Source organism: Engystomops pustulosus, chromosome 1, assembly GCF_040894005.1.
Source record: "Engystomops pustulosus chromosome 1, aEngPut4.maternal, whole genome shotgun sequence".
Classification (NCBI taxonomy): Eukaryota; Metazoa; Chordata; class Amphibia; order Anura; family Leptodactylidae; genus Engystomops; species Engystomops pustulosus.
The window spans coordinates 136,221,958-136,243,022 of NC_092411.1; the positions used below are offsets into that span (position 1 = coordinate 136,221,958).

The following is a 21,065-nucleotide window of genomic DNA, read 5'->3' on the forward strand; positions in this document are numbered from 1 at the left end:
GGCATTGTTTTATTGTTATTTTATTTATCAGGACGTTCAGAGGCTTACAAATTGTATAGCCATTTTCCGAATTTTCAAGGAGCTTTGGAATTCTATTATTTTAGAGGCCAATGCAGTTGACTATTACCAGCCCAGCTCTTAGTGAAGGGTTTTGGCTGTCTCATACAGCCAGGATCCCAGGGTGATCTATGCCTCTGTGTGTGATCACCATGAAGTGACTTTACATCTAAGTACCATAACTATCTGCACACTAAGATGTACAGTAATGTCCGGGTATGGGAAGGGTTAAATGTCTTTTGCCAGTTTGTCCTAAGTAATTTTTTAAAAAAAATCTGAGTTACATAAATAGCATATAATCTTACCAAAATATGGAATCTTAATACAAGCCCCGGAGCTCCTTTGCAGGCTAGGAAGCTTTTCACAATCAGGAAGCGTTAATAACATGAATCCAGGTTTATAAATCCCTTTTCGAGAATTTTCCTCTATTGACATCCACTCTTTAAAGCAGTAGAGATCCTTTACTGCAAGGCAGTGTTCCCTGAAAAACCAAATATATGATTTTTTACAGAAAAATGTATGTAAGCATTTGTATAAATTTACAAGGCCAACAAAAGTTATGAGGATTCCTAAATGAAGGTTGTTTTAAAAGGTATTTTGGTTGCCTGCTGTTAGGATATCTTAAGACTCCAAAGAGAAAGGAATTTTTCTAGTTCTACAATTATCAGAAGAGAGCCTAAACTGAAACATATATTTAAGAAACATAACAGTCAATCTACATATAACTACTGAAGGCAACATAAGTGTACTGGACTACAACATAACATGTATTCTACTGTAGACTTTGACTTGCCCATATATTGTTTTATTATTAGAGATGAGCGAGTATACTCGTCCAAGTATACTGCTCAGTTGAGTATTAGCATACTCGGACCGGCTCGTTACTAGGACGAGTATCTCGCCGGCTCGAGATCGAGCATTAAATTAATAAAAGACAGTGAAGAACAGTGTTTACAGTGAAGAATAACACATTACACATGTTTACAGATGTTTTCCTTGTAAGAACACATTGAGATAACACCATTCTTCACTTTGCAGGTGTTCGCGCGTGTCTTCCGCTAAGTTAGGAGATGTGCGCGGACATCTGGAATGTGAAGGATAGTGTTCTTTCAGTGTGTTCTGCAATTAAATGGTCTTGTGTTCACTGTTTTCACTGTTTTTATTCTATTCTTCACTTTGCAGGTGTGCGCGTACATCTCCAAACTTATCGGGAGACAGGCGCGAACACCTGCAATGTGAAGAATAGAATAAAAACAGTGAAAACAGTGAACACAGGACCATTTAAGTGCAGAACACATTGAAAGAACACTATTCTTCACATTCCAGATGTTCTGAACATCTCCTAACTTAGCGGAAGACACAAGCAAACACCTGCAATGTGAAGAATAGAATAAAAACAGTGAAAACAGTGAACACCAGACCATTTAAGTGCAGAACACATTGAAAGAACACATCTGTAAACATGTGTAATGTGTTATTCTGCACTGTTCTTTTAATGTGTTCTTTCAGTGAAAAAATGCTTGGGTCTCCCATTGACTTTAATGGGGTTCGTTATTCGATACGAGCACTCGAGCATAGGGAAAAGTTTGTATCGAATAACGAGCACCCGAGCATTTTAGTGCTCGCTCATCTCTATTTATTATCTATTGTCAACACGCCTGACGGTCTGTTTCTGTTATGAGGGTCCTGTCAGTAACTTGTTTTTTTGCCTTGGATTAGAGCAATTTTAGATCAGGGAGCATGGGACACATCCACAGTGGCAGATGTCTCTGGATACCTAATATCTGTATGCATATACATATCTCAGTTTAATAAATAATCTACCTATTACATTACATTAATGGTACAGTATGTATGTGAGCGAGCATACTGTGCTATATGCTCTGCTCGTGGCAGAGTGAGAATTAGACAACCTTAAAGAGTATCTTCTTACATGTATCAGAATTATTCAGTAATCCAATTATGTCTTTGAATAACTGATTATAATCATATCAATTGAGATATCATAAATATAGATAGATCTAGATATGTATCACTTCCTAATAGCTTCCTACTTGGCTTTTGTGCCTCATCATGGAACTCAATCTGTCTTACATTAGGTTTCTACAGATGCAAGCTAATACGGTAATAAGTGTTAGCTCTGCTTAAACCTAGTTAACAGTTAAAGTCTTCATTACAGTCTTTTTAGCTTGCTTGGGAATTCATTTTGCATCCAATAGCAGTAATTGATGTTGCAAAGTTAACAATTAATAAATAGTGTGTAAAGTAAATCCTCTATATTTTAGTTCTGCATAGCTGTACTGTAGCTATACTACACTGTTAGTAATGAACACAATTTCTCATTAAATACGCATGAGTTATGCAATGTCTTTGAAGAATGCTGAGAAAATACCAAATGACGTCAGGACCCATAGAGTGACCATTCTTTGTTCACTCTGTCCAGTTGGCCTGCTGTAGTCTCATGTTCAAGGATGTAATATTTCAATCAATGGCACAACTTTAGTTCTCACAGGAACTAAAACATCACAGATAATTCAATACTATTTAAATGTATTCTGAAATTCCAAAGTGTTTAATCCTAAATTAATTCACTCATCCCTAGTAAATACTGGTTACTAGGTATAATGTGCATGTGGTCCACACCTTATTTCTATATGTGGAATGTTTGAGATGTTATTTATTTGCATCTAGCTCTCTGGAAAGTATGGCATTCTACACTAGATGTTTATTACAGGAAATTATTCAAAATAATTCATACCAATAGTAAGATAAATAGATAAATAACGGTAAATGGTATAATAAAGCAGAGAGGAAGTCAGGGATAGTATTTTACCCTAATGTTAATTAAATCTTTAATCTATTTTTTTTGGTTTGTAGACTTGATGTGAATCAAATTGAATCCAAATCTTTTCTGATTTACTTTTGATGAATCTCTTAAAATGGCAGCTAATGACTGCTGTCAGGAATCCCAAAGTGTATAAAAACTGAAAATATGACATAGGAGCTTTTTTATAAAGCAGACTAAAGGGGTACCTATACCAATTTACAGGACAGTTGGAGTAACATCGGTTGGCACCCAAACAAATTTTTATTTTAAATTCTTTGAAGCTTTGCTGATTTGCCCAACACTACCCAACCTTCTCTGATGTAGTTTTTTTTCCTGCATATTTAATTTCATATTGTTTGTCTTTTTTCAGAGATTATTGTAGTATTTTTATGTGCCAATAGATTATGCACACTGCCACTTTATGGGTGCATTATTTTGTGCCTGTCATTTGTAGGTTGCAATTGATGACTACCGCTTTTTTTTTTGCAGCAGTGGACAGAGAAGGGCTGGCGCTTATAATAGTCTCCTTCTCAATCATCTTCTAGAGCTGAATGTAGCCCACACAAGAGGAAAGATTAGGCACCTCTGATCTAAAATGACTTTCCCTTAAGACAAATCTTTAGAAGGACCACAAGGATAACTGATCTTCATTCACATCATTTCCAGGAAAGCCTGTTTCTTGCTTATGGAATAAACCTTAGGAAGTGACTGTAACCTGTTAATCTTGTGCAGAACAAACTGCACTCATACATTATTCACGCCCAAGAGTCCCATTTATCACACTCGGGAAGACCTGACTAGAGTGACAGCAGCAAACTTAGATCATCATCCTGACAACAAGAATAAATTGTTATATAAAGATTTGTTGATCTTAGTTATGTACCCGCTTACTGTGCCAGCTCCCATGGTAAAGCGCTTTATATTCAGAAAGCAGGAGAATTCCTGCTTTAAGTACCAGTGACTGAATTATCACAATATCTACACTATTACAAGCTCCAGAGGTCAATTGGTTTTACTTCTTCTTTCTAATTTTTTTTGTTCTCTTAAGAACAAGGGCAAGCTTAAATATTTATCTTTATACACCAAAAAAAGTAAATCGAAAGTATATCAGATTATGACTAAATCAACAAATTTCGATTTGTGAAAAGTTGCTTTGAAAAAAGGCAACCTGTCGCTGTGAAACTGCTGTGTAAGCTTCGGGCAGCACTGTATAGATAGATGAAGGAGGGATGGACAGACTGCAATATAGCTTTTGGGGAAAAACCTGAATAATCAGAATTTTGTTTATTAATACATTTTCTCTTTCTATAGAAACCGCCATGTAGTCATTGGGAAGGGGATATCATTGATTGACAGCTTTATCTGGATGCAAGTACATGTCACTGATGGTTCATTATTATCCAGAATTAAAAGCTGCCCATTTATTAGGGTCCCAATGAGATTCACCCTTGACTAGATGTCTGCTTTAGTGGATAGAAAGAGCAAAATAAGTTACAAAATACACTGAATTCCTACAAAAATATACATCAATCTGCCTTGCTCCTACTGCACCATAGTAAACTTCTTGCAGATTATGCTGCATTTTTGCGGTGAGAAGATTGCTTTAAGTTACATGGAATATGCTGGAACCACTTCAGGCTGATTTACCATCTTATGCAGCCATGGAACTCAGCCCACTGGCCAATTGACTGACATCAACACCTCATTTCATGAAGGTCAAACAGCAGCTGTCAACATTAAAATATAAATGCACTCACCATCACATTAATCTAAGGCTTCTTGTTTTGGCTACTCATGATATTTCAAATAGCTCATTTAATGCCATAAGGAGAATTTCAAGAACCGATGAAAAGGGATGAGCCTCAAAGGGACCTTGAGAAATGGTTCATCGCAACTTTATAGAGGAAGGTTTTAATGGCAGCTATATCAGTGCAAATATTTCATGCAAATCTTATTTCCAACTAAAGAAAGCTCAATTTTAGTAAACCTAGTAGAAGAAAACATCTAATAGCGAGCTTGAGAATACAGCCAACATTTTATCAATTCTATCCTTGGAGTCTCATCATTGTCTCTATAGGTCTTGACCTTTGCAGAAGGAGTCCTGGCAACTCTGGAAACACAAAACTGTGCTGACATGAGGGATCACTGCTCATTACTGCAGTGTCTACTCCAGCTATTTAGCATTTTCTTTTCACAGCAGTCGCTAAGTGGAATTTTTAGTGCCAAATGGATCTGAGAGATTTGGCTTCAGTTGTGACCACAGAGATGTTAGTGAAGATACCAGGGACTGACCATTGTACTGTAAGCATTTATAGAGTATATAGATGTACCCTATATAGCAGTGATGGCGAACCTTATAGAGGCCGAGTGCCCAAACTACAACAAAGACACGCTTATTTATTGCAAAGTGCCATCACAGAAATTTAATTTGTGATTTATACTCCCTTCTCTGTCACAGATTTCATTGATACCAGCACCCTGAGGACACCAATAAAGCAGAAATTAGAAGAAATTTGGATGATCATTGTAGCTTCCCTCCAGGGTCCCATAAACAGGAAGAATTGTCAGGGCCGGAGCAGGAGCTACAATGATAATCCAGATCCTTCCACACTTCCCACTCCTCCAGTAGTCCCAGGTACAGCTGTCACTTTAAAATAGCTCTGTGCACAGCAAGTCCTGGGCTGTCTGGGACTGCAGGAAGATACCTGGAGTCCTCTCTAGTAATGGCCTGAGTGCCCACAGAAAGGGCTCTGAGTGCCACCTCTGGCACCAGTGCCATAGGTTAGCCATCACTGCTATATAGTATATCAGGTTGCATCGTACACTTAGGTTCACTTCTTAGTTATGTCTTCAGTTATTTTCAGTAGATGTTGTGAACCAAAACAAGGTGAGGCAGCTAGACACCAGTAAGGTATAATGGAAAGACTTTCACCTGTCCTGTGTCGTAGAAAAGTCCTGGTTTTGGCTCACAATAACTGATGCAAAAAAAACCCCTGAAGACGTTAAGTACATGTGAACAGGCTCTTAGAATTCTCAAATGGTTATTTCATTATAGAATACTTATATATTATCCAAAGTTCACTGTAGAAAGTAGACATAATCCTTCAATATTTTAATTGTTTCCCATAACAATCTATGTTTATAGCTCATTTATAGCTCATTTATAGCTCATTCTCCGGATTTACTGCCTGCTGTTTACCTGTGGCTCATTGGTCAAGCATATCCAGTTTCAGTAATAGGAGTTATAGAAGGAAGAGAAGAAGAGAATGAAGAAGATGTGAGGAGTTGTGACATTGAAATGATTTGAGAGACACTATATAAAATGTACACAGAGGCAGAGACTTGCTCTCCAGCAACTAGAATATAGTGGCATGACAGCAGACAATAGCAGCAAAGCAGTATGGGTGCTGTAGTCTGCTAACCATATGGGCTGCTGAATCCAAGCATTTCTATTCATACTGTGAAACCAATTTGTATTGAAAACAATGCCCTTCCAGAAACATTGTCCTCTTTAAAAAGATGACAATTATGCATAGAATATTACTATACTTATATATGTGATATAGGAAATCTCTAGATTTAATACCTGCACAGTGGTTTTGGAGCTGGGCCATCTGCAGTCGGGTTGCACTCCTGGAAATAATAGTTGCAAAGCAGAGCTTCAGCTGCGGGGCGACAGAACGGGCTCACAGTTTTCAGTTCAGTCCAAGCTATTTGAGCAAGCATCTCCTGGCTTTCTTCTGGCTCATTGTTAGATACATTGAAGAAAACCAAAGAGTCTTTTGTGAGCACTGTATTGCATATGTCCCCTCTGTAGGTGCTGCAGTAACCTACATCACCTTTGTATAGCCTAAGAACAAATTAAATACAGGTTGTCACTTTCTTAGCAAAAACGTGTAATGTAATAAACTAAAGATCTATAGCTCCAACTGTATGTATAGCCCATGATCACTGCTTTTCTTGCTTCCCAAATGCAGAAAGGTGATTAATTTAAGATGGACAGTAGTCAATCAAGTGGAATACTCCCAATCCCCTACACGATGAGCTTGTGCAGCTTCCCCATCACAGGCCTATGTTAACTTTTATAATGTGACTTTTGTGCAGTCAAGCTCCATTCAAGTGAATGAGGTTCAACTGCGCTACCAAGCACAATCACTGTTGGAAGACAAGAAGGCTTAGCGATACGACAACAATATCTTACTTTATCTTAATTTAAACTTCAGAACAGAAAGATAAATAACCAACAATAAAAATATATTTAAAAATATAGTTTCAAAAAATGTACCATTTTATTTGATGAAGCAAACATACCTTGAGAATGCTGTAGCTACACTGATGCAGGATCATATCTTGTTTAGTCCCTGAGCTGAGTGGTTTTTAAAACTATTATAAAATTCATGATAATGAATCCTTTGCCTGACTCAGTGCTTCTCTTCTTACACCACTCAAGAGAATGATGTAATCACTCACAGGCAGAAGTAATCAGTCACTGCACCATCCCCAGCTGGCTGCTGTGTATGAGTCATCCAGCTCAGGTTTATTAGTCCTGTCTGGACACTTCAGGACCCTCGGTATAATGTGTTAACCAGTATGCACTCAGCTTTCCCAAGGTCCTGAATTTTATAATTGTTTTTGAACAAAAGCACTCAAATCAGGGATTAAACAAGATATGTTTCTGCATCAGAATTCTACAGCATTCTCGAGGTATGTTTGGTTCATAATGCATGAAATAAAATGGTAAATTTGCTTTAAAACTTGCAGATATATGGGACATTGTCCTCTAATACTTACTTGGCCTATCTAAAAATTGTTGCAATATTATGGATGTATTTTTCCTGGATTTGTCTTAAGAGAAAACTATTTCTTTTTAGACCAGATAATTCTTATATTTGAAATACAACTTGAAGTAAAATGGCAAAATGGTCCTCATGTACTTTGTGTCATTTACAATAAGCAGTTTTGCATTCTGGCTACTGCACACCTTCGAGGATTAGACATGGGGTGTGATTTTTACTTCTAGAGCTATGCCCCTAGATGAACATAACTCTGCTATCAATTAGCTGCAGAGTGGTAAATACTCAAAACTTTACATCCATTTAAAGTGATTCTCCTACCTCCATTCTTCAGGATACAATCAAAATCCAGTTGCAGCAAAAAGAAACAATGGGAGGAAAACACAAAGATGAAGTTAGCAACATATGAATGAATTGGCCTTCACTCTGGAGGTAAAGAGGGAACACACAATCCCATATAAACATTGGATAATGATGATAACAATTTAAAATGGCAGATTTTGATATACTGTATAAAGAGTACATAAAATGGTTAAATAGCTAGCACATAATATTCATACATATAGCTTAATCATACAATTTTAGGATCCTATAACTTTGTGTAGCTATTATATATCAAAGAAGTTCAAACTGTGCAGTGTGTGCTATGTAAAACCAAAGTCTTGGTCCAACCAACACAATTGGGCAGATTTACTAACGCTGTCTAAAAGATGCAACACCATTTCCCACTAAAACATGCTCTCATTTAAAATTTATACATGTATCTAAAAAAAATGCCTTAAAAACTTGATAAGTATGGCACAAAGGATGTTAGACAATTGCTGCAAGTAATTCCAGAATTCTAGAGCATTTACTGCAGTTTAGCAAATTTTCCCATTGACATGGAGGACAAGATATGAAATTCTATAATAATCAGTAGTATACTACATGTTTGGGTAGAAAAAGTTTTACAATAAAAGAGGCAAAATAATTATAATAATAACGATAACAAGAGGAACAAACATTGAAATTTTATATATATAAAAGCTAACTTAAATTCACATTGACCAGACGCCAACTATGAGCCACATAGAGGAACCATGCTATGATATAGTTACACCATCTAGTGGTCAAAATAGGAACAGTTTTTCCAGTGGAAACGTGTACATATTTGGATTCTTTGCTTTTCTCAATATGCAATTACCCTGCTTTTCACTGTCAACATCACCAATGTCCAACACTTTTCTATGGAAAATCTCACCCATTTATCGATAAAAAGTCTCACCAAAGTTATGTGAAAATGATAAGAGAAGAGTCAGATTTGCCTGTGATGAGTCAAGTTTAGTGGTTGCAGTGGTAGTGTCACTTCAGATAAACCTATCTTTGGTTCCATAAGCATCGAGAAATATGCTTTGGTGTCATATTAAAGATAAAAAAAAAAATTAAATGGCTGGTGGTTAGAGATGAGCGAGCACTAAAATGCTCGGGTACTCGTTATTCGAGACAAACTTTTCCCGATGCTCGAGTGCTCGTCTCGAATAACGAGCCCCATTGAAGTCAATGGGAGACTTGAGCATTTTTCAAGGGGATCAAGGCTCTGCACAGGGAAGCTTGGCCAAACACCTGGGAACCTCAGAAAAGGATGGAAACACCACGGAAATGGACAGGAAACAGCAGGGGCAGCATGCATGGATGCCTCTGAGACTGCTTAAATGCACCATTATGCCAAAATTATGGGCAACAGCATGGCCATGACAGAGTGACCGAATGAGGCTAGATAGCATCTAAAACATGCAATAATTGACCCTGACACTATAGGGGACGGCATGCAGAGGCAGCGGCAGCAGTGGTATATTTAGTCGATAACACAGCATGGTGGCGACATAGTGACCAAGTTCCATAACGTATCTGGTGAAACACCCTAAAAATGAGCCTGACACAGCTCTTTTGATAAGGGGACAACATGTGGAGGCAGCCATGGAGACGACTTCCATGATTAAGAGCGACAGTATGGGGCATTCATATTGCGCTGCTATGATTGCAACTGCAGGTCTCCAGCATGGCGGCGACAGATGGGCCGAGTTCCACTATGTATCTGGTGAAACACCTGAAAATTCTGCCTGACACAGCTTGTTTGATAAGGGGACGATGTATGGAGGCAGTGAACTAGTAGTAGATTAAAGGTGCTGCAGTTAAAACTATGTTAGTTGGATCTTGAGATGGAGCTGGCGCTCCGCTGCCAGGCGAGCTTTCGCCAATCCAAGCCCCTGTCTCTAGGCTACTCCCCAAACAGCACTTCTAAGAACCTTTTGTATAAGATCAAGTGTAGTAGCGTTCTTATAAGTTTAGGATATGGCGGGTGAGGGGAATGTAAACAGATGCGCAAGAAGCGCTGAAATAATATTGGTAAATGATAAAAGTTTGCCAGTATATTTTGTGGATTACACAGCAGGGTGGCGACAAAGTTAACAAGTTTGATGTGGAAACCATGAAAACAACCCAAAATTCTGCCTGACACAGCTCGTTTGATAAGGGGACGATGTTTGGAGGCAGTGAACTAGTAGTAGATTAAAGGTGCTGCAGTTAAAACTATGTTAGTCGGATCTTGAGATGGAACTGGCGCTCCGCTGCCAGGCGAGCTTTCGCCAATCCAAGCCCCTGTCTCTAGGCTACTCCCCAAACAACACTTCTAAGAACCTTTTGTATAAGATCAAGTGTAGTAGCGTTCTTATAAGTTTGGGATATGGCGGGTGCGGGGAATGTAAACAGATGCGCAAGAAGCGCTGAAATAATATCGGTAAATGATAAAAGTTTGCCAGTATATTTTGTGGATTACACAGCAGGGTGGCGACAAAGTTAACAAGTTTGATGTGGAATGCCCTGTAATAGCTCTTGGGCGGTGTGCCTTTTATCGCCTAGGCTCAGCAGTTTGAGCACCGCCTGCTGTCGCTTAGCGACGGCACTGCTGCTGTGCCTAGAGCTACCGACTGATGGCGCCATGCCCACAGATGGTAATTCGGAGGAGGAGGAGGTGGAGGAGGGGTGGGAGGAGGAGGAGGTATAGTAGGCCTTTGAGACCTGGACCGAGGTAGGCCCCGCAATCCTCTGCGTCGGCAGTATATGACCAGCCCCATGGTCAGACTCGGTCCCAGCCTCCACCAAGTTAAGTGTAGTAGCGTTCTTATAAGTTTGGGATATGGCGGGTGAGGGGAATGTAAACAGATGCGCAAGAAGCGCTGAAATAATATCCGTAAATGGTAAAAGTTTGCAAGTATATTTTGCGGATTACACAGCAGGGTGGCGACAAAGTTAACAACTTTGATGTGGAATCCATGAAAACAACCCAAATTTCTGCCTGACACACCTCGTTTGATAAGGGGACGATGTATGGAGGCAGCTATATGGACGACTTTTGGAGGTAGCAATGGAGACAACGTGTGGAGGCTGCTATGGAGACAATTTAATTTGGATAGTGCCTGTATGTGGCAGTCCAAAAAAGTTTTCAAACCAGAGGAGCAGGTAGGTGGCCCTCCAGAAAAATGAAATAGATTGAGTGCCTGTATGTGGCAGTCCAAAAAAGTTTTCAAACCAGAGGAGCAGGTAGGTGGCCCTCCAGAAAAATGAAATAGATTGAGTGCCTGTATGTGGCAGTCCAAAAAAGTTTTCAAACCAGAGGAGCAGGTAGGTGGCCCTCCAGAAAAATTGAATAGATTGAGTGCCTGTATGTGGCAGTCCAAAAAAGTTTTCAAACCAGAGGAGCAGGTAGGTGGCCCTCCAGAAAAATGAAATAGATTGAGTGCCTGTATGTGGCAGTCCAAAAAAGTTTTCAAACCAGAGGAGCAGGTAGGTGGCCCTCCAGAAAAATTGAATAGATTGAGTGCCTGTATGTGGCACTCCCAAAAATTGTTTAAAACAGAGGACCGGGTAGGTGGCTCTCCAGAAAAAATAAATGCATAAAGTACTATAGCTAGAGCCAGTGGGCCCTGTCAAAAAATAGCCAGTTTCCTCTGCTTTAGTGTACAAAGAGGAGGAGAAGGAGGAAAATGAGGAGGAGGAGTGCATAAATTATTCAGGTTGAGCTTCCTTCACCTGGTGGAGATTGGAAATTATGAGAAATCCAGGCTTTATTCATCTTAATAAGCGTCAGCCTGTCAGCGCTGTCAGTCGACAGGCGTGTACGCTTATCGGTGATGATGCCACCAGCTGCACTGAAAACCCGCTCGGACAACACGCTAGCGGCAGGGCAGGCAAGAACCTCCAAGGCGTACAGCGCCAGTTCGTGCCACATGTCCAGCTTTGAAACCCAGTAGTTGTAGGGAGCTGTGTGATCATTTAGGACGATGGTATGGTCAGCTACGTACTCCCTCACCATCTTTCTGTAAAGATCAGCCCTACTCTGCCGAGACTGGGGACAGGTGACAGTGTCTTGCTGGGGTGACATAAAGCTGGCAAAAGCCTTGTAAAGCGTACCCTTGCCAGTGCTGGACAAGCTGCCTGCTTGCCTACTCTCCCTCGCTACTTGTCCCGCAGAACTACGCACTCTGCCGCTAGCGCTGTCAGAAGGGAAATAGTGTTTCAGCTTGTGCACCAGGGCCTGCTGGTATTCATGCATTCTCACACTCCTTTCCTCTCCAGGGATGAGAGTGGAAAGATTTTGCTTGTACCGTGGGTCCAGGAGAGTGAATACCCAGTAATCGGTGCTGGAATAAATTCTTTGAACGCGAGGGTCACGGGATAGGCAGCCTAGCATGAAATCTGCCATATGCGCCAGAGTACCAACGCGCAAGAATTCACTCTCCTCACTGGCCTGACTGTCCATTTCCTCCTCCTCCAACTCCTCCAACTCCTCTTCTTCTGCCCATACACGCTGAACAGTGAAGGACTGAACAATGGTCCCCTCTTGTGTCTCGCCCACATTCTCCTCCTCTTCCTCCTCATCCTCCTCCACCTCCACCTCCTCCGATATGCGCTGAGAAACAGACCTAAGGGTGCTTTGGCTATCAACAAGGGAATCTTCTTCCCCCGTCTCTTGTGACGAGCGCAAAGCTTCCGACTTCATGCTGATCAGAGAGTTTTTCAACAGGCCAAGCAGCGGGATGGTGAGGCTGATGATGGCGGCATCGCCACTGACCATCTGTGTTGACTCCTCGAAGTTACTCAGCACCTGACAGATATCAGACATCCACGTCCACTCCTCATTGTAGACTTGAGGAAGCTGACTGACCTGACTACCAGTTCTGGTGGAAGTTGACATCTGGCAGTCTACAATCGCTGTGCGCTGCTGGTAAACTCTGGATAACATGGTTAATGTTGAATTCCACCGCGTGGGCACGTCGCACAACAGTCGGTGAGCGGGCAGTTGGAGGCGGCGCTGAGAGTGGCAGCATCTGTGCTGGACTTCCTGAAATGCGCACAGATGCGGCGCACCTTCGTGAGCAAATCAGACAGATTGGGGAATGTCTTGAGGAAACACTGAACTATCAGATTTAACACATGGGCCAGGCATGGCACATGTGTCAGTCTGCCGAGTTGCAGAGCCGCCACCAGGTTACGGCCGTTGTCACACACAACCATGCCTGGCTTCAGGTTCAGCGGTGCCAGCCACAGATCAGTCTGCGCCGTGATGCCCTGTAATAGTTCTTGGGCGGTGTGCCTTTTATCGCCTAGGCTCAGCAGTTTGAGCACCGCCTGCTGTCGCTTAGCAACGGCACTTCTGCTGTGCCTAGAGCTAGCGACTGATGTCGCCATGCCCACGGATGGTAGTTCGAAGGTGGAGGAGGGGTGGGAGGAGGAGGAGGCATAGTAGGCCTGAAAGACCTGGAGGGAGGTAGGCCCCGCAATCCTCGGCGTCGGCAGTATATGACCAGCCGCAGGGTCAGACTCGGTCCCAGCCTCCACCAAGTTAACCCAATGTGCCGTCAGCGATATATAGTGGCCCTGCCCGGCAGCACTCGTCCACGTGTCCGTGGTCAGGTGGACCTTGTCAGAAACGGCGTTGGTCAGGGCACGGATGATGTTGTCTGACACGTGCTGGTGCAGGGCTGGGACGGCACATCGGGAAAAGTAGTGGCGGCTGGGGACCGAATACCGAGGGGCGGCCGCCGCCATGAGGTTGCGAAAGGCCTCGGTCTCTTCTAGCCTATAGGGCAGCATCTCCAGGCTAAGCAATCTGGAGATGTGGACATTAAGGGCTTGGGCGTGCGGGTGGGTTGCACTATATTTCCTTTTCCGCTCCAGCGTCTGGGGAATGGAGAGCTGAACGCTGGTGGATGCTGTGGAGGATCGTGGAGGCGACGATGGGGTTTTTGTGCCAGGGTCCTGGGCAGGGGGCTGACTATCAGCTGACACAGGGGAAGGAGCAGTGGTGTGCACGGCCGGAGGTGAACGGGCTTGTTGCCACTGAGTGGGGTGTTTAGCATTCATATGCCTGTGCATACTGGTGGTAGTTAAGCTAGTAGTGGTGGAACCCCTGCTGATCCTGGTTTGGCAAAGGTTGCACACCACAGTCCGGTGTTTCCTTAAAGAACCTCCAGGCTTCTGAAAATCTAGCCCTCGCCGCGGGAGCCCTCGCCACGGGAGCTTCACTACGTGACACATTTGGCGCTGATGCACCTGCTCTGGCCCTGCCTCTCCGTCTGGCCCCACCACTGCCTCTTCCAACCTGTTCTGGTCGAGGACTCTCCTCCGTCTCAGAAGCACTGTGTTCAACCGGCCTCTCAACCCAAATTGGGTCTGTCACCTCATCATCCTCCGATCCCTCAGTCTGCTCCCCCCTCGGACTTCCTGCCCTGACAACAACTTCACCACTGTCTGACAACCGTGTCTCCTCCTCGTCGGACACCTCTTTACACACTTCTTCCACTACGTCAAGAAGGTCATCATCACCCACAGACTGCGACTGGTGGAAAACCTGGGCATCGGAAAATTGCTCAGCAGCAACCGGACAAGTGGTTTGTGACTGTGGGAAGGGTCCAGAAAACAGTTCCTCAGAGTATGCCGGTTCAAATGCCAAATTTTCCTGGGAGGGGGCAGACTGGGGGGGAGGAGGCTGAGGTGCAGGAGCTGGAGGAGTGCCGATTTCGGTGACATGGGTGGACTGCGTGGAAGACTGACTGGTGGACAAATTGCTTGAAGCATTGTCGGCAATCCACGACATCACCTGTTCGCACTGTTCTGGCCTCAACAGTGCTCTACCACGAGTAACTTCAGACATGAACCTAGGGAGTGTAGCTCTGCGGCGTTCCCCTGCTCCCTCATCAACAGGTGGTGTCTCACCCCGCCCAGGACCACGGCCTCTGACCCCTGCAGTAGTTGGACGCCCACATAGCCGCCCTCATCCTCTACCCCTAGCCCTCGGGTTAAACATTTTGAAAATGAAAGTTATAACTTTAATTTTTTTTTAACTTTTTTTTGTGTTTTTTTTTGTTTTTTAGTTTTTAAAACCAAACGATGCTATCCTATTGCTATGGCTATTTTCTAGCCAAGTATGAAAGCACACTGCTATGCCAGATGAGATGACGCTGAGTTACGAAAAAATAAACGTAAAATAAAAAGTAAATGGCAGACTGTGCCTAATTGAAATCAAACCCCTAATAAATTTTCCCACTTCGGTCTTTGCGATGGATATGTGCGTCACTAAGCGCTAAACACAACTGTCGCAAGTCTCACTACAAATTCCTCACAATATGGTAGTAGATGCACTACAGCAAGGACAGCCACCAGCAGATCAACCAGAAATAAAATATATATAACGCTATTGTAGGCCTAAGTAAGCCGTTTGGATTCTCCTATGGCTATTTTCTAGCCAAGTATGAAAGCACACTGCTATGCCAGATGAGATGACGCTGAGTTATGAAAAAATAAACGTAAAATAAAAAGTAAATGGCAGACTGTGCCTAATTGAAATCAAACCCCTAATAAATTTTCCCACTTCGGTCTTTGCGATGGATATGTGCGTCACTAGGCGCTAAACAACGGTTGCAAGTCTCACTACAAATTCCTCACAATATGGTAGTAGATGCACTGCAGCAAAGACAGCCACCAGCAGATCAACCAGAAATAAAATATATACAACGCTATTGTAGGCCTAAGTAAGCCGTTTGGATTCTCCTATGGCTATTTTCTAGCCAAGTATGAAAGCACACTGCTATGCCAGATGAGATGACGCTGAGTTATGAAAAAATAAACGTAAAATAAAAAGTAAATGGCAGACTGTGCCTAACTGAAATCAAACCCCTAATAAATTTTCCCACTTTGGTGTTTGAGGTGGATATGTGTGTCACTAAGAGCTAAACACAACGGTAGCAAGTCCCCCTGCAAATTCCTCACAATATGGTACTAGCTGCAAATAAAAAAAAAAAAGTATAACGTTATTGTAGCCCTAAGAAGGGCTGTTGGGTTCTTGTAGAATCACTCCTGCCTAACACTATTCTAATTGAACAGCCTAACGCTTTCCCTGACCAGCAGCAGCTCTCTCCCTAGCGGCATCCAGACACAGAATGATCCGAGCAGCGCAGGCAGGGGCTAGTCTATTCCAGGGTCACCTGATCTGGCCAGCCAACCACTGCTATCGACGTGTAAGGGTACCACGTCATGCTGGGTGGAGTGCAGAGTCTCCTGGCTTGTGATTGGCTCTGTTTCTGGCCGCCAAAAAGCAAAACGGCGGGAGCTGCCATTTTCTCGAGCGGGCGAAGTATTCGTCCGAGCAACGAGCAGTTTCGAGTACGCTAATGCTCGAACGAGCATCAAGCTCGGACGAGTATGTTCGCTCATCTCTACTGGTGGTTATAGGAGCTACAGAACCAGAGGTATAGGTAATTACAAAGTTGGAAATGCAACCAGATAAAGATTCAATTCCTGACTATTTCTTTAATGCTTTTGTGTCTCTGGTTCATTAACTCACACATAAACAATTCTGGTACCTGAAAGATGAAATTTTTCTTTTTAATAGGACGCCAAAAACATTGGCTATAGAACCGAAAAGATAGCCACCTGAAATCATGCGTCGGGACCAACTAGAACAAGTTACAAAATGTAATTAACAAGATTGTTTTGTAAATGTAGCCTAGTGGGAAATAGATCATTGTCTAATGTTGGATGTGCGGTCCAGTCATTTTCTTTCCCAATGTTGGTTTAGTACTATACTATCCCCTTATTTATTTAGATTTTTTGCCTGGTACCAGCACTCCACCCCATTCGACCACATTGAATAGTGAGCATTCAAGACCTGTTTACATGGTGTAGTGTTTCATGGTGTCTGCTGCTTCTGTGGTGCGCCCATGGCCATGGGTGCTGGGGGGCAACTGGGTCTTGGTCACTGCTGGTGCTGTGTGGCACCAGTGGTAGATGCCATGTGATGCCGCACCTCATAGCATAGGGACCCACTAGAACGAGGTCACTGTGAAGTGGTTAGTGGGCTGAAAATGTAACTAAAAACCTCAACTTTGTTTTGTAAATGTAGCCTAGCGGGAAATAGATCATTGTATGATGTGTGGATGTGTGGTCCAGTTCTGTTTTTTCTCCCAACATTGTTCAGATCAGAATAAACTCTGTACCGAATTTTGTGGCTAAGTATACAGATAATAGTTTTCTTACAAACCTGATATGCTAATAGTAGCTGCAGCTTTTGCTGTGCCAAAACTTCCGCTGTGTTTGTTATCTGCCATACACGTAAACAAGCCCGGTCTGGTTGCAACAATGTGCAATTTAGAAAAAATTACCCCATCTTTGATGTTTTCATCAACAGATTCTGGCGAAACCTGATTAAAAAAAAATTACACAGTAACTTGCCATGTTTTACTTCTTATCATTGTTCATGTAAGAGCACTTTACAGAAGAATTAGCATGTACACAGGAGAATTTAACATTTGAATTTATACTGGTTTGCAATTCAGCAATGGAATATTATTATAGATTTGCTTTAATGAGCAACTTCATAGATCTTGGTTAAGACTTTAGCAAATCTGTAACTATGGAGTAAGATGTATGTGTATGTGATGTATACATGTCTATCTACCAGTATATATTCTACACTGCAAATGATTTGTCTCATTAACACCTCATTTTCTATATGGTCATTGTACTTTATCACATGGTTACCCATTACTTCTTAAACCAGTGTGTAAGAATATATTTATGCTGCATTGAAAAAAAACATTTTAATATTACATGTTAAGCTAATGAAAGGGGGTGGCAAGAGAACTCAAGAAGACAGACAGGACATTGAGCCCTTAGCGGAGTGCCCCAAGCTGTCACATACCTACTTACTAGCCCCACCCCAAGCAGTGGCCAGTAAGTAGGAGCCCTTTTCTTCTTTATGTCACTTCTTCCTGCAGACACAAAACAAGACTGACAAACAAACACAGAAATCAGCGTAAGGGGACTGAGTCACAGGGGACCGCCCTCTCCCGGGCGTTCTATGGTACGGGGGGTCACACATTAGTTTTCCCTGAATATGTTCCTCCATTATTGACCTTTGTGACAACAATAGTACATGAGTGTTAAACATTTTTTATCATTGGAAATTACATTTTTATCCATGTCGGTGGTATATATCAGAGGTGTCCCCCTTTATCTTTCCTCTTGGCTCCACAAATCTTGATTTATATCATGAGATGACCAGTCTTTCAAAGCAACATGATTTTAAGATATTCTATGACAAGACTTCCATCCTGTATGTGTCTGCAGCCAGTGTTTGTGTTTTGAATTTCTTTTATGAGAAACTGGAATCCTTTACAAAATATACATTTGTAAATGTATATTTTAAAGCAGGCCCGGGTAAAGAAAATATGCTCACCGCTTTCCCGTTTTCAAACCACCTGATAGAAGGAACTGGAATTCCGGACGCTGTACACCTTAGAGACACTTCTGAGCCAAATGTTACATTCTGTGATTCTGGAGCTTTTATGATCCTTGCAAGCACTAAAAAAAAAAGAATGGTTCACCAGTCACATCTGATGTGCCTCCTTAAAGAGGACCTGTCAACCCCGAAAAATACCCCCACCATATATGTTCCCCCTAATCATCTCCCCAGCCCCTTTATATTTATTACATTTTTATTATAATTTTTGTGTGCATACTTTGTTTTAATTGATCCGACCTCTTAACAAATAAGAGGTCGGATCCTCCTATAGGTCTCCTGGCTATCGCCCGTATTCATGAGGGGGGCGGACGACACACCCCTTCCACGCCCTTTTCAGTCGGGGACCTGTAAGAATAGCCGGCAGCACCGCATATGTTGTGCAATCGCTGCCGGCTCTCTGCGATGCGGCACACTGACAGTTCCAGCTGAATTGACAGCGCTGGCCGAACATTCCACCGGTTCTGTAAATAAGCGCAGCCACTGTCAGTTCGACCCGGCCGTCGCAGTCAGTGCACCGCATCGCAGGGACTGCCAGTGGACCCGTACGAGGATCTGTCCTTTTATTTGGTAAGAGGTCGGATTGAATAAAACAAAGTATGCACACAAAAATTTTAATAAAAATTGAATAAATATAAATGGGCTGCGGAGAGGATTAGGGGGAAAATATTTGGTGGGGGTATTTTTTGGGAGTGACAGGTCCTCTTTAAATATCATTCTGACATTCATGGATCATCTGGAATTCACTTTTTCTGGATCTCAGTCACTTTTTCATCAGTCCTTATCATTTCACAATTAACTGTAGTTAGTATTATATATTTCATTGTTAAGCTAAAATAAAATCACAAATAAAAGGAATAAGCTCATAAATGCTCATAAATTCTCATGTACATCATTGTAGCCAATATGAGCTAAGCCCTTGTTACTTGTCCTATGAGGTCACTTGGTGTTGTATGTATCTGTCCAAAGTCATTTCCTGCAAGGTACATAAAGAAAACATCTGGAGTGTTGTCATAATTGAAATCAGCCACTCAGTCAATGTGAGGATCTACACCACCCCTTCCCAGAAGATAAGGGTTCCTCCTTTACCTTTTGAGTGCCAAAGACAATGAACATATTACATTTTGTAACACGTGTAAACTGTCCATATAAACACGTTTATAACCTGTATATGAGAAGTCTCAAATATTTCTATAACAACTGTTCTTGTATGAACACTCTCTGTCTTTGCTCCATACTGTTGTCTTCCCACTGGATACACTGGGCAGATTATGTTCAATGTTTATAAATAATGCATTTAAAATTATTTTACTTTTTCAGGAAGCAACTTAAGTAATCAGTAGCTCAACAGGCAAAAAATATGCAAAACAATTTCAAGCAATGATGTTTCAAATATAAATATTCCATCCAAGTTGAGTAAGCAGAGAGGCCTTGGGATCCAGAGGTATCAGGCCGTGCAACATAGAGCAACATAGAACAATAGAACAATAAAAAACATCCTATTTACGATGGAGAAGTATTACGCAGTAGTCGATAATAAACGATAATGCTCAGGTGCATCTGAATCGTGAATATGCAACTGAGATTACTCCATAAAAAAACATATTTTTATGGGACATGGGAGGACATTTATATTTATTGGGAGCCAGCATTACATGTACCCATTTACAATTAGTGGGTCAATAATCCTTCTGTATTTTACTAGAGTCATTAGTTTAGAATAAAGCACAATAAGGGGGGATATAATTGTTTATATCAATGTGTAAGCGATCCATTCAAATAGGTTATTTGTTCACAGATTTAACAGAGAGCATGATTTCACTTACTTTCAGAGGAAGTTTAACAAAGTTTGGAAGCATTGCTTTGCTGTCTGAATTTTAAAGTAGTGGACAGTGACGTAACTAGGAGTGGCAGGGCCCCATAGCAGGCTTCGGCATGGGGCCCCCCTTCCCACTTAAAAATTGTACATATTTGTATATATGGATACATATTTGTATATATGGATATAATGCACATCCTCCACTCTTTAGTGTGTCAGGTCGTATGCTGGGGACCCAGACACTGTGGGCCCCATAGCGGTTCCTATGTCTGCTACCACTGTTGTTACGCCTCTGGTAGTGGATCATTTTCCTGAAGGACTGAGTGAAGTTTAAGACTGTGCTAAGCTTCACAAGGGGATAAGATGGAATCCTTTTCGAACACAACTTCCTGGGTTACTGGTATTGAAGCTGTTGGCCTGATATATACATTTTATTTAAAAATAATGAAGAGCTTATACTCTGCTTTCTCGGCACTTCTGTTAATATGTGTCGCCACCTGTCACCTCCGGTGTATAAATAATTGACACTCTGGGTCTGGGTTTATTGCCTATTGTGCTCCTAACTGATTTGTAGTGAATAGAAAAGATGGCATTTAATTTCGTATCTCATATAATCCTGAAAAATGTTTGTAGATAGGAGTGTAATTTCAAGGGGTTCAGATTGTGCAGTCACCACTGCGTCCAGGAGCCTAGAGCGACACATAAGGTGTCAATTTCCACTACAAAGAGACT

The 21,065-nt window shown here is 41.9% G+C and overlaps 1 protein-coding gene across 1 annotated transcript in view; it reads right to left on the reverse strand.

The window, feature by feature from the left end:
- MUSK (muscle associated receptor tyrosine kinase) overlaps positions 1-21,065 on the reverse strand; it is a 92,008-nt gene that overhangs the window by 32,403 nt on the left and 38,540 nt on the right. Inside the window, exons 6-10 of the mRNA XM_072154347.1 lie at positions 18,452-18,576; positions 17,255-17,414; positions 7,999-8,005; positions 6,471-6,734; positions 363-538 (exon numbers count right to left, since the gene is read on the reverse strand). Coding sequence (XP_072010448.1) covers positions 363-538; positions 6,471-6,734; positions 7,999-8,005; positions 17,255-17,414; positions 18,452-18,576 — 732 coding nt within the window. The remainder of the gene's footprint in view (positions 1-362; positions 539-6,470; positions 6,735-7,998; positions 8,006-17,254; positions 17,415-18,451; positions 18,577-21,065) is intronic.